The following is a 25,092-nucleotide window of genomic DNA, read 5'->3' as shown; positions in this document are numbered from 1 at the left end:
GAAACCATCACGATATTGTAAAGTAATTATCCTCTAATTAAAAAAAAAAAGAACCCCCAACCTCTGCCACCCACCCTGTGTAGGCCATCCAGGACACCAGAGCTGCCAAAACATTTTATTAAGTTAAGAAGGCTCACGGAGCAGGAGAGAAATGCCTGCATGGGGCAGCTCCCACAGATCCATGCCCAGCACCCCCTCAGAGGAGGGGGCAGGGCTGTGGGGACAGCTACCGGCTCCCTCTGTCCATCTGTCCCTCTGTCCAGAGTCCCAGGAGTGGGTCCCCCCCAGGGCAGGAAGTAGTTAGTGGGAGGTAGGGTAGGAAGAGGGTGGCCGGCTCCCTGCCTCTCCTACCGAGTCCACCCTGCAACAGCTACTGCCAGGCCTCCGCTAGACCCCAGACGGGGAGACAGGCCCAGAAGCCCAAGCAGGTGGCTGGGGACAGAGTGGGGGCTGGTGCTGGAGGCATGTGCCACCAGGAATTGCTCTTTAAAAAGTATAAAGTGTTTCAGGGGGAAAAAAAGGAAAAAAAAAATCTATATAAAAATCTCTTCACATATAAAATCCTGAAGAAGGTGCAAGGTAAGACCCAGTGCTAGGGGCGCGCTCAGATACGCAGAAAGTGTACATGTGTATGTGTGTGTGTATGTGTGTGTGTGCATGTGTGTGGTGGGTGTGAGTGCACGTGGGTGTGAGCCCACAGAGGGTGGGAAGAAAGCTTGGCTTCTGACGTCCGTCCAGCAGGGAAGGAAGGCAATTGGTCCCCTTGGACTGGGGGGGCTGCAGCAGGCTGGACCACGAGGACCTAGAAGACAAGAGTGGGGGAATCTGCTAATTAGAAAAAAAACATGCACCCCAAAGTTCTCAGCAGCACTATTTACAACAGCCAAGACATGGAGGCAACCTAAGTGTCTATTGACAGGTGAATGGATAAAGTATACATATATTAATACAATGGAATATTACTCAGCCATAAAAAAGAATGAAATAATGCCATTTGCGGCAACAAGGATGTGCCTACAGATTATCATACTAAGTGGAATAAGTCAGATAGAGAAAGGCAAATATCATATGATATCACTTGTATGTGGAATCTAAAAGAGATACAAAGGAATTTATTTACAAAACAGAAACAGACTCACAGACACAGAAAACAAACTCATGGTTACCAAAGTGGAAAGTGGGGGTGGGGCAGGAATAAATTAGGAGTTTGGGATTAGCAGGTATAAACCACTATACATAAAATAGGTAAATAATAAAGTCCTACTGTATAGCACAGGAAACTATATTCAGTGTCTTATAATAAAATGAAAAAAATTCTGAAAAAGAACGTATCTGTATTTCTATTGGGTTGGCCAAAAAGTTTGTTCCATAACACTGTATAGAAAAATGCAAATTTTTTGGCCAACCCAGTATATATAACTGCATCACTCTGCTATACACCAGAAACTAAAACAACATTGTAAATTTTAACACTGTAAACACTGTAAATCAACTACATTTCAATTTAATAAACAGAGCAAGGGAATCTGGCTAAGGCCAGGGAAGTGTGACCAGCAGGTCCTTCTAAAGCCTCTCGACCCCAAAGGCTGGGCCAGACCTGCTCCTCTGGGCCTCTCCCCATGCCTGGCCTGCAGGGTGGCCTCTCCCGAGTGCCTTAGGAAGTCCCCAAGGTCGTGTTAGAAAGAGGAAGCTCCAGGTAGACAGGGCAGGAGGAAAAGCATCATAAAAATAGCTCAGAGGGATCTCCCAGGTGGTCCAGCGGCTAAGAGTCTGTGCTCCCAATGGAGGGAGCCTGGGTTCAATCCCTGGTCAGGGAACTAGATCCGACATGCTATAACTAAAACCCAATGCAACCAAAAAAAGAAAAGTCTCAGACCCTGCTAAGGGATGACTGTGAGACTGAGTGGGACAGAACACGGCCTCCAGTGATGTCTAGGGTGTGAAGCTCAGAGGAAGGAACCTGTGGGCGATTAGCACACACACTAGCAAGCTGTGCTGCTGGGTCTGATGAGGTAGGCACACCCACACCGGATCTGCCACCCAAGCCCAGGCAGATCAGTTAGGGCACTGCCAGCCCTGAGGAGGGGCGTGGACGGTGCAGGGCTGCAGCTGTGGCTCTGTGTTAAGAAGCTTCCACTGTCACATGGCAGGGACAGGGCCGATAATCACAGACTTGAACTGGCTGGCCCACCTCTGAAGGAAACGCGCTTCAGCTAACAGAGCAGCCTCTGGGCGAGTCTGATGTATCCCTGGGATGGCCCTGAGTTGCCAGCGTCACTGTCCCCCAATCCAGACAGGGAAATGGAGGCTGGGAGGAGGAAGTGCCCTGGCTCAGGGGGCGGCGCAGGCTTTAGGTGCAGGTGAGCCTTGAGGTCACACCTCCAGGCCCGGCGCCCGTGACGGCCTCCCCCTGCCCGCCCTGCGGTGCCCAGCCTGCGGGGCCCACCTCTACTCGGCCAGGCTATTGCGCACAGCCTCCTTCTCCTGCAGGGCAGCCATGGCGAGGCGCAGGTGCTCTTTCAGCTGCTCAATCTCCCGCTCCGACCGCGTCTTGATGTGGTTCAGCTCCACGTACACGTCCTGGTACTTTCCCGAGGTGAAGCGCTTGTCCTGGGGGCCGGGGAGGCACTGTAAGGGCAGGGAGCCCTCCCTCCTGGCCCTGCCCACCTGCTGGCACAAACAGCCAGGCCCCTCCAAGCCCCCAGGTTGGTTTTCTCCCTCTAGGTGGCCTCCCCAGAAGGCTCCCCCACTCCACCCAGTGACACAGGTTTCAGCATCATTTTCATCCCATTTAAGATGAGAGCCGAGAGTCAGGGTGGTGAAGCTTCTGTCCGAGGCCACACATGCAAGTGAGTGGCTGGGAGGGCAGGTCAGCCTGGCCCAGGGCTTGGGCCCCTTCCAGGAGTCTCCCAGAACCACCAACACACAAAGGGTTGTCAAAGACACATGGACACGGCACCAAGGGTGAGTCAGATTGGGCCCCAAATCTCAGCCCCCCAGCTCCCAGAAACACAGGTTTCTGGGAATGCATACTCCACACTGGAAGGACAGGGATTTTGGTCTGGCCCACAGCGAGTTACCCAGCACCCAGTATAGTGCCGAGCACATAGTAGGTATTCAATAAATATTTTCTGATTAAATACTGGGTTGGCCAAAAAGTTCATTTGGGTCCCTTCCACAAGATGTTATGGGAAAACCCAAAAGAACTTTTGGGCCAACCCAATAAAAACAATGGTGGGCTGGAGCAAATCACTTACCCTTTCTTAGCCTCAGTTTCTTTGTTTGTAAATGGGAATACTGACCCCTACATGGAGGAGGCACAGGGAGGGCTTGATGAGGCCAGGAGTGGCCGGCACAGAACAGGCACAGGATGAGGGCGCAGCTGGATCCAGGGGCTCCCCACCCCTCTGGCACCCCACCTCAGCTGGCCAGGACTCACCTTCTGCATCATCTGGAGCTCATCTCGGAGGCACTGCACCTCCTTCTTCAGATACTGAAGCTCGTTCTCCTTCACTCGCAGCAGCACCTGAGGCCACAGGTTCCAGACTGACCTGGAGCCAGAGTCCAGAGCTACCCTGGCCCACCACATCCCAAAGCCTGACTTCTCTCTGCTTTGGGCCCCTAGAAGGCAGCTCCTAACCTGCACCAGGGTCCCTGGGGGAAGACTCCTCCAGGAAGGCCTCTCTGACTTCTCCTTGCTCTCTCAGCCCATCTGTACCATGTGAGTGGATATCTTATGGTCATCCCTGCTGTGGTCACAAACAGCACCAGGCCCTCAACTTGAGGGCAAAGATCATGAAAAGAAGCCACAGTATGCCCCTACTGTAAGCCAGAGAGGGCTGGGCTTCCTCATTAACCCCTCCTCAAACCCTGATGAGCAGGTAGTGCTATTTTGACCTGACCGAGAAAGAGACAGGTTCAGCCAGGGTGAGGGAGACTTAAAAGCTTAAGGCTCTGGAGCCAGGCTGCCTGGTTCAAATCCCAGCTCCCACACTGACAAGCCATGTGACCCTGGGCAAGGTACTTGACCTTCCTGTGTCTCAGTTTCCTCAACTGTAAAATGGGGACAGCAACAGCATCTTTTTCATAAAACTGCTAGAAGCTTCAATGATTTAGCAGATATAAGGGCTTACAGAAATGCCAGGCAGAGAGTAAAGCTGTGTACAGATTTTTGTTAAACACAACCAAAGACAAGGGTGATCCTGGGATCACATATACACTTTCTCATTTAGGCTTCTCTCAGTAAGGGAGGGGCTAGCTCCGTTTTACAGATGAGCCACTAGGACTCAGAAAGGTGAGGTGACTTGCCACGGTCACACAGCAGGTAGGTGGCAGGACTCAGGTGGAGAGCTTTCACCCAGCTCGCCCAGGAGTGCTGGGTGCACAGTAGGCCTCCTTCCGAGCTGCCCTGTCCCCTCCCCACTGCAGGGCAGACCCAGCCTGTCCAGGTACCCTCCCCAGGCCCAGGCCCCACGCCCCAGCTAGGAGGCCTGGCACAGGGTTGGGGGAGTGTGGGCGCACCTCCAGCTCACAGGAGCTCCGCTCGCTGCTGCGACCACAGCCGTTGCCCGTCCCCTGAGAGGCGATGAAACTGCGCAGCCGGTCAATCTCCTCGGACAGGCGGGTGTGCAGCTCCTGGGAGGGGTGGGGGATGGTCAGTGGGGGGTAGGGCAGGATGCCCACGCCCCGGCCCCCCCGGGGGGCTAAGGCCCACCTGGTTGTGGCGCAGCAGCTCCTGGCCCTCCTGTTGGCAGCGCCGCAGTGTGTGTTCGCGCTCCTCGGCCTGCCGCGTCAGGGCCCCGATCTCCAGGCACTTCTGCGAGTACTGCTCTGATAGCACCTGCAGCTCCCGCTTCAGCGCCTCCACGTCTGACCTGCCAGGGTAGAGGCAGGGAGGATGGCCCGGGTTCTCTGGCCCTCGGCCAAGCTGAGTCAGGTCGTGCAGACTTGAAGCAGCTCAGGACTCCTGATTCTTGCCCTGGTTTGCCTTCGGCCCACTGTGGGGCTGTGAACTGGTGTGTCAGCCTCTCTGGGTTGCAGGCGCCTCCTCTGTGAGGGGGGTGGGCTGGAGAAGCCCATCTCTTAATGCCTCCGTAGCCCCAGCATTCCAGAGCTGTGCTCTGACAGGGAAGGACACCTACCGGCCTCTACTGTAGCCCCACTCTGCGTGTGCGCGTTAGTCACTCAGTCGTGTGCGACTCTTGTGACCCCATGGACTGTAGCGACAGGGCTCCTCTGTCCATGGGATTCTCCAGGCAAGAATACTGGAGTGGGCTGCCATGCCCTCCCCCAGGGGGATCTTCCTGACCCAAGAACTGAACATGGGTCTCCAGCATTGCAGGCAGATTCTTTACTATCTGAGCCACCAGGGAAGACCCTAAGCCCAGCTCTAGGGGACACTAAAGAGGGGAAGAGAGGGTGGAGACTGGGGCTGGATAGACAAGAAGGGGCCTGAGAACAGTTGTGCACATTGGCGTGGGGGGTCCTACCGCTTCTGTTCCCTATGCCACATGACTGGAACAGGAATCTCAGCTCGGGGCAAACTGACATGGTCCCCTGCCCAAGGGTCTCAGCACAGGTCCCTCACTCATAACCAGCAGAGTGGACGGCTGGGCCCCCTGGCTCAGAGGGAGGCCCTGCCCCCAGGCTGCGGGGCCCCATCGCCCTCTTACTGGTGCTGCTTCCGGAGGCCATCTGGACCCTGCTGGAGAGTCCGTGTCTTGTTCAGCTCCCGGCTCAGCTCCTCCTGGTAGGCTTTCTTCATGGCTTCAATGGCTGGAAGCAGGGCGGAGAGGTAGAAGGGAGATTGGGGAGGGGTCAGGAGCAACGAGTTCCACTTCCTCTGGGACTCCGCATGGAGACAGGAGCAGAAAGTGATAAGCAAAGAGTGCCGGGCTGAGCTGTGTCATGGACTGAGTGGCTCTGGGTAAGCTGCTCAACCTCTCTGAGCCTGTCTACCACAGGAAGATGACAGAACCTGTCTGAAGGACTCTGCTGGGGAGACACTTCAGTGTCTTGACCGCCAGTACCTCTTGTTATTCACGATTTCTGGATAAGACTACACACAGTCCTCCCTGCAGAGCCTGGAAGGTTCTTCAACAAGGTCCATCTGCCTGGCCCAGCCTAGTAGTCAAGAACACAGGCTCTGTGGCCGGTACAAATTTGTGTGACTTTGTGCAAGGGACCTAAAGCCTCTGTGCCTTGAATCCTTATCTGGAAAACAAGGATAACAAAAAACCCCTTTCCTCATGGGTCACTGGGAGATGAGCGTAGAGCATGCAGAACAGAACAATGTCTGGCACAGAGGCAGTACTCAGACACTGGCCCCCACTGGTTTATTTTCAGTCTGCAAGCCCCCAAGGACTGAGTCTCTCTCCACACTCACACGGTGTTGCTGTGAGGATTAAACAAGTCCTCATTCATAGTCTTATCCATAATTCCAAAATCCAAAAGCTCTGAACACTGAAAGTGTTTCATAACTCTTTCGGTGCAATCCCCAACCTGAACAGACCCAAGGCTATTTCTGGTCAATATTATCCCACTTAAGAGCAACACAGAAATTTCACTGCAAAATCTTAGTGCTAGATTTCAAAGTGAAATCCTGCTGGGGGAGGATATCCTGGGTTATCTTCCTAAAATTCAAAACACACTGACCCCAGGGTTTGGGATGAGGGGCCCTCAGTTTGAGTGCTTGAACACTGGTAGGTGGCAAGTTCCAAATCACATGACCTCTTTCATCATTTCTATTATTCTGCAAACCCCATGGAAGTGTCTAGGATGTGCCAGACACACACAGCAGGTCTGCAGGGGACAGAGAGGGAGAGCTGGCCAGAATCTTGGGTATACCTGTTTCTGACTTGGAAGAGCAGAGGGAAGGGTTTAGAGCATGGCTTTGTAGTCAGAGTGCTCTGTGCTCCAGCTTCATCTTCTGATACCTCCAAGCTATGTCATCTGGGATAAGTTGCTAACTTCTGAGCCCCAGTTTCCTCATCTGTGAAATGGGTTCACTCCCTGGGGCACTGCAAGGACTAAGGTTGCTCATGTGTGTAACAGGGTTTGGTTAAATGCCGACACCTTTCCTTGCTCTCCCCTGGGTCCAGCCCACTGGCCCAGTGAGACGGCACTCATACAAGAGCAGGGTCTGCGGCTGACCAGTCTCTCCCCAGCACAGGGCACGGATTTTTGGCTGTGGAAGACAAATACACACTGCAGCTCAGTGTGTGTGTGTATGCGGCTTGAGGTGGACCTCCCAGCAGCCACAGGCCCTTGAGGGAAAAGACTCTAACCCTAACTCATGGTCTGCGTGTAGGGGGAAATCAATTACTGCCTTGGTCTCCCCTTCGCAAGTAGGGTTAGAGGCCGTATCTAGGGGCTCCTGACCCCTCACCCCAAGTTTGGCACCAGACCCTCATCTCTTATTTGAAGACCTGCAGCCAAGAGGAGCCACAGCTTGGCGGCTCGCGGGGCCGGGCCCTGCTGTGCCGTTCCTGCCCGGGGTCCTCACCCGAGGCCGTGGCCGCCGTCTCCTCAGCCAGAAGCCACTCCTTCTCCTGCTGCAGCCGCTGCAGCTCCCGCTCGTGGTGCCGCTGTAGCTCCTGCATCACCTGCTGGTGTGAAGACTCCATCTCTGCCAGGCTGCGCTCGCACGCCTCCTGCAGGTGGGAGGCCAGGCCGTCACGGAGCTGCCCCCATGGCCCAGGTAGTGCGCCTTTCCCAGACTGAGGCAAGAAGCCTCGGGGGCAGGCATGCCCTGGTCCAGGCCTCACCACCTTCCCCTCAAGACCCTGGCATCATCAGCCTGTATCTGCCCCTGCTCCCCGCCAGCCACAACCCCCCAGCCTGTCATTCTGCTTCCGACCCTTCTGGGCTTCCCATTCCGCAGAGCAAGTCCCTGCTCCAGTGTCTGCCAACCCTGATGGTCTCAACCTAAGCCCTCCCCAACCAAGGAACATTATAGCTACTTAAAAAAGAAACAAAACAAAACAGCTCATGGCATGTTCACACCTCTGAGCTTTAGCTCATGTTATTCCCACTGCCTGGAACTTTCTTTTACAACTTTCTCTTCCCGGGTAATCCACTTGGCCTGCAGCCTGGCTTAAATATCCTCTGAGTTCTGACTCTGGTCAGCCTCTCCCCTGTTTTTAAAGGCTCTGCTTCTGCCAGATTATAAATTCCACCCCGCCCCCCCCCAAACAAAGATCTGATACAGCTCAGAGTCCCTGGGGTCTAGGCCAGGCCTGACTTGTGGCAGATGCTGAGTAAGCAAACTGAAACTGATGACTTAGCACAAAATGGGGCTGTGTAGACAAGACCGGCAAGTTTTTAAATGACTGATAATACCCACTGCTGGGAGAGTCAGCTGCAACCGGGTGTGTGGAGGGCAGTTGGGTGGTGTCATCAAATTTTAATGACCCTTTAACCTGGCAGGTCCACTCCTAGGAATGACCCCACAGAAAGTCACGCATGTACAAAGACTCTTAGACAAGGGTATTGCCTGTGGCCAGGTTGGTAACAGACAAAAACTGGAAACAAGCTAAGTACCTAACAGGGAAGCCCTTAAATAAGTTATGGGATTGCACTTTACAAAGGATCCGGGCAGCTGTTAAAAGACAGAGCTGCCCACGCAGACTGCTGTGGAAAGGTGTCTCAAAAGTTAGGTCATGACAGCTGGTTTCTGATGATACACGTGATGTGACCCCATTCACGAACCAAAAACGCTTAAGAGCTGTAGGTCTAAGTACCTGTGCATAATGACACAGAGAAAGGTGTAGAAGGCTACCCTGGAAAGTAGAGTGGATGACCCTCCAAAGATGTCCACGCCCTACTCCGAGAACCAGCAAATGTGTTACCTTACACAGCCCAGGAGACTAGAGATTGCTAATCAGCTGACCTTAAAATAGGGAGATTATCCTGGATTATCCTCTGGGCCAAAAGTAATCACAGGGTCCTTGGATGTGGAAGAGGAGGCAGGAGAGCAGTGAGAGGGAGAGGGGACTAACGCAGGAGCCCAGTGGGAAGTGAGGAGGACAGGACTCTCCCGCATGAGTTCTGAAGATGATGGAAGGGGCCATGAGCCAAGGAATGCAGGCGACTGCTGGACGCTAGAAAAGGTGAGGAGACGGAGCCTCCCCGGAGCCTACGGAAAGGAACGAGATCCCGTGGATGCCTGGATTTTGTTAATAGCCTGGGGAGACCCACGTCAGACTTCTACAGAACTGACATGATTAATGTGTGTTACTTGTGTTTCTGGCAATTCATCACAGCTGCAACAGAAAACTATACAGACATGCTCAGAAGGTAACCAAGGTAACCCCTGGGGGTGGAAGCAGGCAGGGGAAGGAGAGTTCACACATTTGTTTCTAACCTTTTGTTTGAAATTATTTTTGAAAATGTAAGCAAATTTCTTACATGATTAATATATGGTTAAGATCATTCAAAAGGGAAGGGGAAGAGCCAAGGGAGAAATGGGGGGCACAGATAAGAGACCCGATGCAGATAAGAGGCTGAGTCCTCCCCCAAGGCACAGGGCACCTCACAGCTGGGGACAGAGGATGACCCCCACCTCACCAGCAGCCACATCTGGGGGGCTGCATGGGCCAGGTCTCTGGGATCCAGGTGTTCCAAACTGTGGGCAGGGGACACCTGTCTCACTGAGCCTCTGTGCCTGTCCTCTGTGTGTCCCCTCAGGTGGAATAGAACATGGCCTTGGGAGTTCCACAGACTGGGTCCTAGTCCTGGCTGTACCACGGAGTGAACCTGAACAAGCCCGTTCGCCTCTCTCAGCCTCAATCTCCTCATCTGTAAAACAGACCCCATGAGACCAACTCGCTAAGTCAGCATCCATTGTAGAGATCACCCACCTGTAGAGACAGGAGCCTTACAGGAGATGGGACTGCTGTTCTTAAAGAGCCACATCAGGCCGGCAGACCCGGCAGCCAATAGGGTGTCCAGAGGCTGATGTCAGGAGGTGGGCACTAGCCCACGAGGAGGGGCTCCAAGAAGGCCAGGCACTGCTCCCTCTGACCTGCCTTTCTGAGGGCCCAAGTGTGTTGGCTGCCACAAGTGATGTGGATTAAAGTAGGTGAAGAAGTGCCCGTGGCCCCTACAGCAGTAGGCACTGAAGCCCCAGGTCCCCTGGCTGCTGTCCTGTGGTGGCAAACCCCACAAGCTGGAAGGGGGGCATCCCCTTGGCCTGAGATATCAGGCTTGGGAATCCCTGCCCCGCTGTCACCTCACTAGGGTCCACTGACTCTCCAGCTGCCTCCCCTGGGGCCTGAGGGGACACAGATGGTTCAGCTCCTCTTTTCCGTTACGCTCCCCTCCCCTGCCTTGGGCTGTTTCCCCATTATGCCCTTCTCACCCGCCATTCTACCTGCCACCCCTGCCCACCCCAATCTAACAGGATGAAACGCTGACAGCCTTGGGGAGCCCAGCGGGCGCCTGGAGACCAGGAAGCCAGGACTGCAGACACAGGTCTGCTGCCAGCTTGGAGGACTCGCCTCCACTCTGGGTCTCCGTTTCCCCGTCTGTACCCTGAGAAGTCAGAGCAGTGCTTTTCCAACTTCATTTTAGTGACAGAAACCTTCCTGCAAAGGGAAACTAATGCAGGTTCTAACAGTCAAAGACAGTGCTGCTCTGGGACCGACAACTGTGGATGGCCCTCATCCACCCAAAACAGGCAGCCTCTGGGGTGTCCAAGGGGTCCACCAAGCTCAGTCTGAAGCCCCCTGGAGTGGGTAGGGGAGACATCTCTGAGGTCCCCGGAGGCCTCAGGTGGTGGTGCTGGCCCCCACCCTATCTAGAGATGCCCCACCTTCCTCTGGCCTCCAGGGAGCCCTGACAATAACTGGGCCCTCGCTTTCCCCCTCCCCACGTGATCCCCAAGCTCACCCTCCACAATACACCGCCAACTCCCCTCAGCCCTGGTCTCCCTTTAGCTGAATTTTCCAGAACCACTCAGCCCCAGATGGCCCCTGGCCTTGCATGGCGGCCCCAGCTCCCGGCCAGCTCCTCTCTGCCTTCCTTGAGGCAATGGGCCAGCCTGAAGCTCCCCTCCCACCTCTTCACTCCCCCCTCCTTCAGCATCATCCTAGCTCGGGTGCTAGTGATGACCTCTCCCAGACTCTGCACACTAACCCCACCTTCCTGATGTCACGTCCCAGACCCCAAACCTCCTTAGGTGTGTGGGTTGCGATCCCAACTTCTCAGCTTGGCAGTGGGAGTCTCCTTGATAAACACTCAGCAGCCCTCCCACTCCTACCTCAGCCCCTGCTCCCGCTTCCTCGGAACCTCTAGAAGGCCTCCCTGCCCAGAGCCTGGGACCCCAGCCGTCTTTTTTTTTTTTTTTTTTGCTTCAGGCAAGGGTGTGCTAGCTGGGGAACAGCAATTGTCAAATTTTTAGGAATTCTGTGGTGCAGCTATTTAGCATAGCTGTTATTAGAAATTATATAAACTTATAATTAGGTAAAACAAGGCTGAGGGACTTCCCTGGCAGTCCAGGGAATCTGCCTTCCAATGCAGGGAACACGGGTTTGGTCCTACATGCTGAGGGACAGCTAAGCTGTGCATTCCAACAAGAGAGAAGCCGGCACACAGCAATGAAGAGACTGAAAGCAGCAGCTAACACCCAACGCAGCCAAAAACAAATAAGTGTTAAAAAAACAAAGCTGATACGCAAGATTCATTACCTCCTAATTATCTCACTGCATTTTATTATTAGCTATGCTCTGAGGTTATTTACATGTCCTGTGTCTGCAGGGTGGAAATGCCACACGACGGTCGGTACACAGTTTCCCAACTCTGTTCAGGGACATCAGCCATTGCAGGAATATTTACACCACGGAAACTGGTAAACATTACAAATCAGAGCTTGATTTACTGTTTTGTTCATTGTCCAGACTTAACCAAATGATGAGAAAAAGCTATGAACGCTCACAGTACAGATTAAACTTCAAAATGTACGCTAGCTCTGACTGCCACATTGTACACAGAACTAAAACCTAAGAAATGTCCTTAAAAGAATATTTTCAAATAGTCTCAACAGTAAAGTATCCTTCAGTTCAGCAAAGAAGTTGCTCATGACATTGACCAAGTAAAGTTTAGGCATGTATCTGGCTGTCTTACTCATTCACACGCACAAAAATGCCAACCAACATTCATGTTAGAATGACACTCATTTGTCAGTTTGCTGTGGATACGAGCATTTGGAGAAATCAACAAAAGTACTCTGAGAAAAATCAATCTGCAATATGGAATTCACAATAGAAGCATGACGTATTTTTTTATTCGTAAGTTGCACTCTAAACATGCTCTATATCAGTAAAATTTACAATAAACATATATAAGTGTGTCAGTGTGTACATGCACACGTATTTTTTCTGGAGAACTAGTTGTCCCAGACATGACAATCAAGTGTCTCTGGACACGGCCAAAATGTCCCCAGGGGAACAAAATCAACCCTTGTTGAGAGTCGCTGTCCTGGGCAGGCCGTGCGTCCCCCGAGGGCCACTGGAGGCACCCATGTCCTGTAGACCACCTTGCGCAGGGCCTCCACCTGGCAGGATTTCCCAGTGTTTAGGGAGCGATTCCCAGGGGCCTAGCCTTCCCTGGTGGCTCAGCTGGTAAAGAATCCGCCTGCAATGTGGAAGACCTGGGTTCGATCCCTGGGTTGGGAAGATCCCCTGGAGAAGGGAATGGCTACCCACTAAAGTATTCTGGCCTAGAGAATTCCATGGACTGTATAGTCCAGCGGGTTGCAAAGAGTCAGACACAACTGAGCGACTTGCACTTTCCCAGGAGCCTGCCCACTGGGGGTCCCATGCTCCATCAGGCCCCTCTTCCCCAGAGCAGTACAGAGGAAGGGGGTCTAAGTACAGAAGGTCACATGGGGGCTCACGCATGGGCTCTGCAGTCAGCTGGACCCAAGTTCAAATCCCACCTCTGACATCTGCAGGCCGGTTGACCTCAGGCAAGTCACATACCCTCTCATAGCTCAGTGGCCTTGTCTGCAAAATGGGCACAGTCCTCATGTCCACCCTCTGGGGAGATTAAGTGAGATGGTGCACATCAAAGGCCTCACCCGGGTTCTGCTCTGGTACAGGAAGGGCTCCCAGAATATCAGCTGTTTTCACAAAACACGGCAACCAGAAACCTGTCCCCGCCCCCCAACACAACAGCTCCACGGCCTTACCTGTGAGATGTAGCCGGGGGGTATGTGGCCGTCCTCCTGGGACTTGGGTGCACCCTGAGGAGCCTCCCCTTGGAGACGCCATGCCTCCAGCTGGGCACGAAGGGACTGGACCTACGGGGATGGGGGAGGCAAGGTCAGTGAGGGTCTTGAAGGTGGAATGGAGCTGGCGGGACAAAGTGGCCCTGGTGTGGACACACAAGCAAGGGGGATGTTCCAGATACTTCCTGGATGGCCAGGTCAGCGACCCAGGAGAGCGCTAGCCCAGAGAAGAAGGCTCAATAGGGCTGGGAGCAGAACACCACGGTCACAGATATTTACCTATTATATAGGTGGGAGGAAACTTCTTGGAGCTTCAGTTTCCCATCAGTGAAACAGTGAGGCGATATACCCTATGGGACCATGAAGCTGCCATGTGACCAGGTGAGGACTGCATGAGCCAGTGTAAGTAAGGAGGGCCTCGTACAAGGCTTGGTATGCAGAAGGTGTTCAGTAAATGGTTGCTCCCTTCTCTTCCCCCTTCCCTTCTCTGGGATTGCTGAGGATAGAACAAAGATGGGGAAAAACAAAAACAAAAGATCCCCAAGGTCCAGGAAAGAAGTCTCCAGTTTACAAGGCATCTGAAGTGTCAGTGGCTCAGGGGTGAGCTCCCCAATCACTGTAGGTATGCAAGAACTAATGCTTTAGCATAAGTGCAGGGACGTTAAGGGAGCTGGTGGGGTGAGGAGGCTTCCAGAGGGCAGCCGTGCCCACCTACCTCCTTCTCCAACGCCTCGTGGTTGTCGCTCAGGGCCCCCCGGCGCTCCCCGCGGCCTTGGTTGAGCAGGGCGGTAAGAGGCACCCGCTTGTTCTCCCGAAGGGGCAGCTTCTCCAGCTCCTGCCACTTCTTCTCAATCTCCTCGCTGAGCCGGCTCTGCTGGTCCTCGGTCAGGGGGGCGCCCAGGACCCGGCGCGGACCCTCGCCTGCCGGTGTCTCTGCGGCCCGGCTGTCCGTGGCCTCGAACCACTTGCGTCGCTCCTCAGAGCGTTGGGCCAGGTCCCGCTCCAGCTCCTCCTGCTTGGCCGGGCAGTCGAGGGTGCGGGCCAGGGTGCGGGCCCGCTGCGGGGAGCCCTGAGTCAGCGGGGAAAGCTCCACGTAGTCCAGCGACTGCCGCTGCCCATCTGCCTTCCGGGGGCCACCCCGGCTGATGACCTCAGAGCCCACCCGCTGCTCCCCTGCCTTCAGGGAGCCCTTTGGGGTGCCGTAGCTGTGCAGCGTGTTCTCCTTGTTGCAGTCCGAGAGCCTAGGGGGCCAGCAGAGCCACGTCAGGTGGGACCTGGCCTGTTCGGTCCCAAAGCAAGCACTTCTGGAGTGTGACCCGTGCGTCAGGGCCTGGGGACAGACCCCAGTGGAGGAAGCAGGTGAGAACGACTGCTCCATCATTAACAGATCCTGGGAATCATCCCAGCTCCGCCGCTTCTAGGGAACCTGGCCGCCCTCTCTAAGCCTCAGTCATCTCATCTGTAATATGGGACAATGCCTCTTACAGGAGAGACGTGAGGACTAGATGAGTGAATGTGTTCAAAGCAACCAGGAAGGAATGGTGGTGGCAGCATTAGTGTTAAGGGAGTGGTGGGAGACAAGGCCCTGGGTTCAAGAGGCTCACACTGGAATAGGGGAGATGCCCAGGGTCACTGCAGGTGAGGTGAACAGTGGCCTCTGGCTGCACAGGCACAAACTGTGGAGACACGTAACAACCGTCAGCTCCCCTCTTCTTCCATAGCAACACTGGGTGCGTGGTCACCTGGCCAGAAACTAGAGTGTCCCTTGCCGCTACAGGTGGCCATGTGACTACTCTGCCCAGTGCCAGTGAGAAGCAGCACCCGTCAAAGGACCAGGCGTGCCCTGGCCTGGCTCCTGGCCTGGACCCGTGAGAATGTGAGCAGTGTTCTGGCCCAGAGGCAAGGCTGGGGGCTAGGGGCCGCATAGCGGCCCCACCAGGTCTGGGCTGGAGTATAAACCTTTCCCTTGCATGAACCTGTGGTTGGGGTTTCTTTGCTACAGCAGCGAAGCCTATACAGTAAATCATAGTCCAGCTGCACAGTGGGCAAGAGTTTATAAAGCACCTCTGTGCATACCTCACACTACCTGGTGTGACAGGTGAGGAATATGAAACTCAGTCTAGACAGCAACTGGCCTAAGGTTGCCAGCCAGGGTGTGGCCGGGCAGGCGGACACACACTTCGTGCCCCCTCAATACCACGCTTCAGTTTCTGTTGCCCAACAGCCAGAGTTTCGACCCTCACAGGCATCTGGGCTTTTTGTTTGTTTGTTTAAAAAGATGCTTACTTAAATTTATTTTTATTTACGTTTGGGCCGTGCTGCGTGGCATGGGAGATTTTTAGCTCCCTCACCAGGGATAGAACCCATGGCCCCCTGCAGTGGAAGCAGAGAGTCCTAACCACTGGACTGCCAGGCAAGTCCCACATCTGGGGTTTATCCTGTGTGGGGGCTCTACCACCAGGTCACTGAACCCTCTCGCCCCTCTCCCCACAGTGACCTCCACAGGGAGTGAGTCCCCACCCAGACTAAGCAGCCATCCCCTCTCCCTGACACAGGCTCAGACACAGCCCCCTAGGCACACAGACCATCAGCCACCTCATGGGCCCTTTGACTCAGCGGCACTTCTCCAAAGAGCCGAGGCCTCTCACCACCCTTTCAGGGTGGGATGAGAGTCAACCTCCAAACCTCAGGGTATTTCTGGATGAGTGCCACAGATACTCACTGCCCCCTCCTCCCCCTCCCTATTTTGCTGGCAGGGAAACTGAGGCCCAGGGCCCTCAGGTGAGCACTGGCTACCCACTCAGGATGCAGGGCTGGGGGGATGGTAAGCACCTCCCCAAAGGCCCCGGTCCAGCCCAGCACATACTTGGTGACATCTGGGGCTGAGGTGGGACGCACAGTCTTCCTCAGAGCCTCGATCCAGTTCCTCCGGATGCCCGAGGTCATGGCCGACAAGGTATAGACAGCGTCTTTGGTCTGCAAGTCCACCCCACAGGCAGGTTACCACCTGGCCAGCTTCCTTGCTCCCTCCCCACTCTGGGCCCCAGGGAGGTGCCCTTCCCTCCCAGGGGCTGGTATCTCAGGTCTTGAGTCTGGAGGTGACCAGAGGATGAACACTCCCCCTCCTCGCCTCGGAAGAGCCCCGCCCCCTCCACAGTCTCTCCAACATTCGAATCAGCTTGCCAGTGATGCCTAGGATTGCCCCAGACAAGCTCAGTGTCGGCAGCAGAGCTTCCCACTGGCTCTGAGGACAAGGTCTCTGGGGAAATGAGTGATGGGAGCCAGTCTGGTGAGCCACACTCCACCCCTACACCTCCTCTGGGGGGCCCTCCAGGGATACTGCCCCCAACTGCCCACAGGCTCACGTGGATCTGGAAGCCATAGTTGCGCTGCACCGCGTACTCGGTGACGTCCGTGCAGGAGCGCAGGTCGATCTCGCCATCCAGCTCATCCGCCTGCAGCAGGAGGGCTCATGATGGTCCATGGACTCCAGTAATCCCTCCCTGAATCCCCTGACCCCCAACCAGGGGTCCCCTGGAACCTGATGGGGGAAGGAGCCCTCCCACTTCATTGTCTCACCTCCTCAGCAGTGGAATCCCGGTAGTACTTGAGGCTTGAGTCGGTCAGCACAAACCAGTGCTTCTTCCACTGCGAAGGAGAGATGGCGGTGGGTAAGGGTCGGGGGCATGGAATGAGTGTGTGTGTGTGTGTGTGCACGCCTATCATTCCACAGGCATCTTGGGTGCTGCCAGGTCAACTGTTCTGCTTGCAGCAGGTGCCTGGCACCCTCACCAGCTGGGCTGAGGGGCGGGGGTCAGAGGACAGTGCAGAGTCACAAAATCCACATCTGGAGTTAGCCCCTCCATTCCCTGAGCCTCGGGAGCAGCATCTGTGAAATGGGTTGCCTTCTCCTCACTAACCACACCCTCCCTTTCTTTCTGAGAGCCCATCCCTGATTTGTTGATAATTCCATAGGCCTCCTATCCTTTCAGCCAAGATCATCAAGGCTCCTATATGCAAATCCTGCCCAGTGCCATCCAGGAAGGGACTGTGACCTGTGTAAGGCCATTTGCCTAGCAAGCCAGGGGCCAGGACTTCAAAAGTCTTCCTCCATATGCTACTCCTGGATCGATCACCCCAACAGCCGAGGACAAGTCTCCCAGAGAGCAGGACCAGAAGGGCGCCCAAGGAGAAGTGTCTGAGAGCTGGTCATATTCTGTTTCTTGACCTAGGTGCTGGTTACATATGTGTGCCGCTATGAGAATGCATTATCTGTACATTTATGATGTGGGTACCTTTCTGCAATGCTTCTCTCTGCTGCAGATGGGGTTAGGTTGGCAGGACACATAGGAGAGGGGTGGGGGCATCAGAACAGCCTGATATGAAAGTGCCAAGCTCAGCTCACGTCCGGGCTTCTGGCCACTCACTGGAATGCCAGTCAAGATCCACCCACTGCCAGGGTCAGCCCATGTCCTCCGCAGCTCCCTGCATCACCAAGCTCTGATTGTTAATACTTCAAGTACTTGGTTTTCTTTCCTCAAGAAGATGGTTAAGTTTTCAAGGATATGCCAGGATGATACTTTCTACTTCTTTCCACACTGGCCTCCCATGAGAAACAGGACTTTAGCATCCAAGAGACCAGGGTAACAACTATTTTATCCCTTGCTAGCTGTGTGTCTTTAGTCAAGTGTCTCAGCCTCTCTGGGCTTCAGTTTTCTGACTTGTAAAGTAGAGCTGAGTAGTCCCTAAGCCTCCTGGTGAGGTCAGAAATTCCTAACCCTCCCCAGAATGTCTCTCATGGCACCTGGCGTGGCCAGGACGCTGGGGACTGTTCTGAGAGACTGGCCCTCTTAGAACCACACTGCTCTTCTGAGTGACCCGAGCTGCTACACAGGACAACTGTTCCTCTGTAAAGTGGGACAGGGGTTCAGGGCCAAAAGATCTCTTAGGCCCTTCCAGGCTTGGTCTACAACTGCCTGGGATGGCAGCTGGCTGGAACTCTGTGGGCCTCAGGCGCCCCAAGTTCTAGGCCTGGGTTTGCCCAAGGTGCTGCTGGGCCTGGAAGAGATCAAAGCCCTTGTGGGCCTGTCTCCTGTCTGTGCACCAAGGGGTTGGGCTGGCTGAACTCCCAGGGCCCTTCCAGCTCGGACATTCCAAAACCCTGTGAAAGAGAATGAGTAATGGCCAGTTCTGGGTGGGGCTCATAATCTCTGCCCTCCAGAGACCCTGGGTGGGGAGGCTGGGAAGGGTCACTGGCGGGATGCCCGGCCTTGAGTGTGAGCCTGGAGCCCAGCCACCAGGGGGCTGGCAAGCAGGCAGCGGGTTCAGAAGGTTGTGGGCCAGAGGGAATAAAACATGTGGGTAGGGAATACAATGAGATTCCCTTTGGCTCCAAGCCCTCCATGGCATGCGGGCTGCATGCAGACCCAAGCTGCGGGCGCATGCAGGACCCGGGCAGGGAGATGTCCCCCTCCCAGGCTGGGTGGGCAGGAGGCCAGCTCCACCTCCAGCCTGACAGCCAGAAGGGTAGAATGGTGAAAAGCTACTGTCCCTTCCGGCTCTAAGGATGCACACAGTAGAGAAAGGGAAGGGCGATTAGCTAAAGCCCAAGAGGGCACTGAGGGCTCTGTGGAACATCTTATGTGCTTGACCTCTGTGACTCTGTTATCCAGCCTGGAAAGAATTCTCACTACCCAGCATGCCCATTTCACAGATGAGGCCACTGAGGCTGGAAGAAGCTGTGACTCACTCAATGGGGCCCCTGGTTGGTGAGACTTCAAGGAATGTCCTCTGAGCCCCCGACCCAGGGTTGGGGGGAGCTGCTGCATGGCTGAGCCTTTGGGAATCTGTATACATCTCAGGCTGGATGATCTCTGTGAACCCTTCCATTCCAGACCCTCAGATACTCAGCCATGGTCATCAAGAGGTGGGAGGGCCGAGGGGCTCTTAGTGAGGAGAGAGAACAGGGTGCAGGGCATGAAGGGCCAAGAGGCCGCCATCCTGGTGACCTTTACATACTGCAGGCTGCTTCACAAAGCTGAGATGACTAGCAGCCTCTGGCCTCACACCCCACAGCCCAAGGCCTTCTTTCCAGCAGGACAAGAAACATCCCCCTCAGGGTTCCCACTCCGGCCCTCACCCTCTAACCCCTCCACTCAGAAGCCCGGGTCTCTAAATGGCTGGACAGGCCAGGGAAGCTGCTCAGCCACCTGGGCAGCCCCCAGGACCCTACAGGGCCCTGCAGCAACCCCACTTCCCACCCCCTACCCCACACCTCACCTCACCCCACCCCACCGCAGCCCTCCTACCTCTCCAGGCTCATCCAAGATAGACATCCATCCCTTCTTGAAGTTTAGCAGATCGGGCTATGGGGAGAGGGGGTTGCAGGTGAGTCAGGCCCAGCGAGAACCAAAGGGGCTCATCCTACCTGCTCTAAGTCCTATAAGAGTCCTGGGAAGCCAGGGAGGAGGGTTGAGGACCCAGATAACCCCCTAAATCCAGGCAGGCTCCCAGCCACTGAAGCAGCCTTGGTCCCTTTCCTGAACATCTGGCAACCTCTGAGAGGTGGGCTGCGTGACTGCCCGTCCACCACAGACCTCCGAGCTCCCCTCCTGCCAGCCTGCTTCCTCACCTGAGTGTGGAGGAGAGGGAAAGAGGGGGGGAGAAAACTCTGCCTGAAACAAGGAACCCTTACAGAGCTCAGAGGACAGGCCAGACAGCAGGGCTGAGCGAACTGTCCAGTTCCTCTCACTGAGGCCCAGGCAGATAATGCCCTAATGATCTTACCCAACCCCAACCCACTAACCCTCCCATGGTCCAACCAGTCCTGCCCTTCCTCATCTCCTGGAGACCCTGAAAGATGGAGCCAGGCCCAGGGTGTGGTCTGAGACCCCCTGGCCCCCCCCCCAGCTCTTGGAAGGGCTAGAGAGAGGGTACCTCAGTTCTGGCAAGTCCTACCTGCCGAGTGCTGCCCAGGGGGACACGGCCCTGGGGTCTGGGGGCTGCCAACTGTAGCATGTTCCATAGGGACCTGGAGCTAGGTCCCCCGCAGCTAGCCCCTACAGGACAAAACTGCTCATCTGGGCATTTTCTCTGGCCAGGCCAATCCTCAGACCCTCCTGGCCTGCTGGGGAGACCTCTCTCTCTCGTCTAAGTCCCGGTCCCCCTGCCGTCTCAGCTCCTGCTCACTGGTGGGCCAAGCTGGCCAGCAGGGAGGAGGCTGCCACCTGTTGCCATGGCTCTGAGCCCACCTATCAGCACCTGCATCACAGCTCCACCGGGCCAGGGTGTCTGGTTGCGTGGAGGGAGCGGGTGGCATGGCTCAGCAGGGTGGACGGTGACAACAGTTGGAAACCTGGAAACTGGAGCCACCTGACCTGGCCACCTGACCTGACCCGCCTTCCTCCGAGGAAGCCCCATTCTCCTCTTCCTCCGGTGGAGGAAGAGGCCTGAGAGGGGCTTAGGCCAGCAGCCTGGACCTCCTGAGCCATCCCCAGCCATGGCCTTGGGACCAGGGCCCCTGGATCTCAGCAGGCTGGCGGCCCAACCCCTGCATCATGCCCCTCCCCGCAGACCTGTCTGACGGAAGGGACACGGGCTCTGCTCAGACCTGGGAAACCCCAGGCTGTGTACGCCCTGTCTGCTTTCTTTTCTTCCCCGCCCGGTTCCCCACGTGGGCCAGAAGCTACCCAGGGTGGTTCCAAGCTCAGACTGAAGACCAATAGCCATGCTCAGGGCCACCAAGTCATCTGGGTCCACGTGCAGACAGGGGCCTCCCGTGGCGTCAGGGCCTGGCATGCTGTGACCCCAGGGGAAACCTGCTGATTAAATATCCACCCTCCTCTACCTCCCTGATCTAAATTCCTGTGCTTTGGGGGCTGTTCCCAACCCACCTCCTGGCAGCTGAGGAGCCAGGCTTTTTAGGATGGACCACAGAGCTGGCATCACTGTGCAGACCTGGGGAGAGCTCCCCGGGAAGGATCAGCTGACCACCCAGCCAATCAAGACAGCCAAGCTGGGGCTGGGAGAGGCATGGGCTTCCAGGGGCTGAGGAAGGGCAGGAATGATAGGTTGGGACCCCGAGGGCTGCCTGGGAAGCAGAGTGACCTTCCTAAGTCACATCCCCTCCCTGAGCCCGGATGTTTGATGTGGCAAATGATTGGGAGGGGGGTTCCTGCCCTCCCCCAAGTTCCATGAGAGAACTGAATGGGCTACACACAGAGACACTGGTACCCACATACCACACACACACCATCAGGCATGAGATGGCATGGTGACCTTGGGGTGAGAAGGCCACCAGTGTGGGTTTTTAAACCTGCTAGCGGTCCTGCAGTTACCTGGGAAGCCCCCAAGGTCAAAAGGTCAGAAAACCTAACTCTCTGCCTCCTGTAACTTCACACATGGCTCCTTAGCCCCAGATACCTTCCCGCCACCTGCAGGAAGCTCCCTTTCCCCATTTTTTCCTTCCGGAACACTAATAGGACCTTACAGCAGCCCTCCCTCCTTTGACCACAGGTCAACTCTGCCTCAAGCCAGCCTGGACCACGGACACAGACCCCTGTATGCACGCTCTGGCAGGGGACCCACTCCAAAAGGCCTAGTGTCACAGGCCTGCCTCAAACCCTCAGGGACGGCTTCAGAACAAGGTCAGGCTGCCTCAGGACAGAACGAAAGCCTCAGCCTGGCCTCACCCCTGCTTAGGGGGCCCCATGTTTTACGTCATCACACTTCCCCTCTGATCCCCAGCACACCAGGACTGAGGCCCTCCACACACACCTATGTCCTCTGCTTGAAATACAAGGCCTCCTCCAGCTCCTTCACCCAGGCAAACTTCTCATGCCTTGAGACCTGGATTCATTGCCACCTCTGAGGCGCCTTTCCCAGTACACACCACACCAGACTTCCCAGGGCTTCTGTGGCATCTGTGATCGTCCTGAAGCCACTCACTTATCCCTCACAGACTAGACCAGAAGCAACTCCATCAGGGACACACGCTGTTCACCCCTCTTCAAGATCTCAGGACTCAGGGGACATTCATACAAATTTCTTTCTTCCCTTCTTTCATCTCTCTCTTATTTTTTTGAACCAGGCCCTGTTCTACACCAGGAAATCAGTGGTGAACAAAAGATGCAGCCTCTGCCCTGGTGGAACTCTGGAGACAATAAACAAGCGAGCAGGTATATAATTTGATGCCAGGCAGCGGCTGGGGATGAAGCTCCAGGGGCAAGGCTGCACCCGGCTAAGGCAAAAGGAGGTGGAGCAGAGCCTGACTCCAGGCCCAGCTTCCTGAAGCCTCTAAGCATTTACACGTTCATAGTATCTTTGCCACTTGCTCGTTCAGATTTCTGAGATCGAAGTCAGGGAGATGGGGCCAGGAGAGAGGAAGAGGATGTGAAGAAGCAATGGGCAGGACACCAGCCTGGAATGGGCTCAGGTCTGAGAGCAGCCAGGATGAATCCGGTAAACACTGTCAAAGGTCATTACGAACCTCCTCTCTGCTCCATAACCTTTCATGGCTCCCCAGTGCCCCTGAACAAGCCCAAGCTGCTCTTCCTGGCCTCTAAGGCCCTCCTTCCCAAGTCCTTTTTCTATGTTTTCACCATTTCATTCCCCAAATACGGCCACCAGCCTTGGTCCACATTGTACCCCCACCTTCCCTCCCATCCCTCTCCATCTGACAAAGTCCTATAGTCCCAGGAGGTCATTTCCCTCAGGGAGCCTCTTCCCACCAGCAGGGATGGGCCCCCACATGTTGCTTCTGGCAGCCTTACCCAAGTTCAGCATGTGCTTCCCCAGGAAAGGCAACTATGTACATTTATCTGATCCTGAGACAACACTGGGACAGACCAAGTTACAAATTCTGGCTCAGCCAGGGCCGGCCGTGTCACCCAGGGCACGTAAGTTCACTACCTACAGTGTGAACTCATCGGAGTCCTCATCGGTTAGACCGGGAGTTACCATCAACCTGCAGGGATCGAAGCTGGTAATGTGACAGCACCCAGTTTCAAGGCCTGGCAGGCAGGCACCCCGTAGGCAATGCAACCATTCTCCACTAGCCTAAGGCGGGGATGGGGGGGTGGGGTGGAAGACACTGACTCAGCTCCTCCCCCCACATCCCTCTCTACTCCCGGACAGGGGAGGGGAGTCTGCTGACAACAGGAAGGGCCAGTAGAGAGGTGGCAGGATGTGCAGAGGCTGAGGAAGTCCAGGCAGTGAGCAGGTCATCGCACTTAGGAGGCAGGGGCCCCGCGCACACCCACGCTGCTCAACTCCCCCCAACTCTCCTCACCAGGCTGTCAGAGACTCCCTAAGGCGGCTGTCAGAGACTCCCTAAGGCGCCTGCCAGAAACCAAAAGCAGTCCTGCCCCTCCCTTCCAGAACATCACAGTCAAGGGGCCAGAGTGACCTGGAAAAGGGCTACTCCTTCCCTTACACTCAGGGTAACCTCTGGCAACTCACGGACGCCCCTCCCCAAGCCTCAGTTTATTACACTGCGGAACGGGGCTATTGGTGAACTCAGCTAAGAGACGCAATATGATAATTAAGGTACAAGTACTGATAGAGGTTGGGTATGGCTCATCCCCAAGAGAAAGACAAATCCCTGCCACCGTGTTCCTCACTCCCAATCGCTGGCTTGCCCCACCCAAGGTCCCAGAGCCACCGCGAAGTGGCAAGTCCAGGAAGCACGGTATCCTGCTACTTCAGAAGTCCCAGGATGGGCTCCAGAGGCCCCTTTTCACCCAGCCAACCTGCGCCCAGCGCCCACAAGGGCGGACAGGCTTCCCAGACCCGCACCAGCGAGACCCAGACCCAGGCCAGGCCCATCTCCGCTCCTCCCGCCACCCAGAACCCTGGGAGACCCTTAAGGACCTGGCGCAACTTGGGGGAATCAGATCAGGTTTTCACTAAGGGGAGCTGGAGAAGAGAAGGGGAAAGGGCCACCCCGAATCTGTCCATGATTGGACCCGCGAAAGTTAGGGGGTGGTGCCTGAGAGCGAGAGTTCCCATCTTCTCTGGGTGGGGGTTGCCCAGGCTCCTGGCTCGGAAAGGTGAGGCCGGGAGAAGGTGAGGCAGGACAGCCGGCCCGTGCAGCCGGGGTCACCCTTCTTCCGGCCGAGACCTCTTCGCGCCTCCGGGAAGTGAGGAGGGGGTTGCCCAGAGGGGAGCGGCGCGGCTCCGGCTCTGGCTGTCGCTCTCCTCCCGGCCTGGGGGTGCAGAAGGGCTACACCCCCGGCGTGGGGGGGGGGAGCACTCACCGTCATGTCGGCACCCAGGGGCGGCGAGAGCAGGAGGCAGGAAGGTGGAAAAGGCTCTCGGGCCGGGCTCAGCGGAGCGGGAATCCCGCCGCCGCCGCCGCCGCCCCTCTCGGCCGCCAGCCGCCGCTCCTCCCGGCCCTTCCCTGCCCCGGCGCTGCCCCGGCCCCTTCCATCCGCCCATAAAACTTTTTTTTTTTTTCAAACTTCCTGGGAGGATCCGGAATGGCCAATGGGCGGCGGGGTAGCCGGGACAAACAGCGGCGGGGGCCGCGGGCGGGCCAATGGGAGGGCGGGAGAGGCCCGGAGGCGGGGCCTCTTGCGACGGGACGGGCGAGCGGGGGCGGTCCCCGGCGGGGCTGATGGGGGCGGAGGGAGCGGAGGGGGCGGAGAGAGCGGAAGGCGGGCCGGGCCCTGGCCCCGGGGGCGCGCTGGGAGGAAGGAAGGGCCCAGCGTGCAGGTGACTCCGTCCGGCCGCTGCGGGGGAGTGCGGGGTGGGGGCAACGGGGTGTGGCACCCTCGTCGCCCAGCAACGGTTCCCCCGACCCAGTCGCCCGGCGCCAGACGGGAGCGATGGGTCCATTAGGGCTCTGCCTCTCGATTTGGTGACGA

The 25,092-nt window shown here is 56.1% G+C and overlaps 1 protein-coding gene across 1 annotated transcript; it reads right to left on the bottom strand.

The window, feature by feature from the left end:
* Positions 1 to 140: 140 nt before the first annotated feature.
* LOC138078451 (TRIO and F-actin-binding protein-like) lies at positions 141 to 24,607 on the bottom strand. Its single transcript, XM_068971231.1, has 14 exons — positions 24,484 to 24,607; positions 19,537 to 19,593; positions 16,808 to 16,876; positions 16,594 to 16,683; positions 16,095 to 16,204; positions 13,944 to 14,469; positions 13,190 to 13,300; positions 7,505 to 7,652; positions 5,673 to 5,775; positions 4,715 to 4,874; positions 4,522 to 4,635; positions 3,440 to 3,526; positions 2,447 to 2,610; positions 141 to 802 (listed from the first exon to the last, which is right to left on the bottom strand). Exons 1-13 carry the CDS (start codon positions 24,487 to 24,489, stop codon positions 2,449 to 2,451), a joined length of 1,743 nt encoding a protein of 580 aa, XP_068827332.1. The 5' UTR covers positions 24,490 to 24,607; the 3' UTR covers positions 141 to 802; positions 2,447 to 2,448.
* Between the last annotated feature and the right edge of the window lie 485 nt (positions 24,608 to 25,092).

The sequence above is a fragment of the Capricornis sumatraensis genome, chromosome 4 (assembly GCF_032405125.1).
Source record: "Capricornis sumatraensis isolate serow.1 chromosome 4, serow.2, whole genome shotgun sequence".
Taxonomy (NCBI): domain Eukaryota; kingdom Metazoa; phylum Chordata; class Mammalia; order Artiodactyla; family Bovidae; genus Capricornis; species Capricornis sumatraensis.
This window is presented reverse-complemented; position numbering and strand designations above follow the sequence as displayed.

Coding starts and splice junctions, on each gene's coding strand:
- LOC138078451 (XM_068971231.1), bottom strand. Junction 5,776..7,504: donor GACGGCGGCCACGGCCTCGG/GTGAGGACCCCG, acceptor CCCTGCTTCCAG/CCATTGAAGCCATGAAGAAA. Junction 4,875..5,672: donor GGCCTCCGGAAGCAGCACCA/GTAAGAGGGCGA, acceptor CTACCCTGGCAG/GTCAGACGTGGAGGCGCTGA.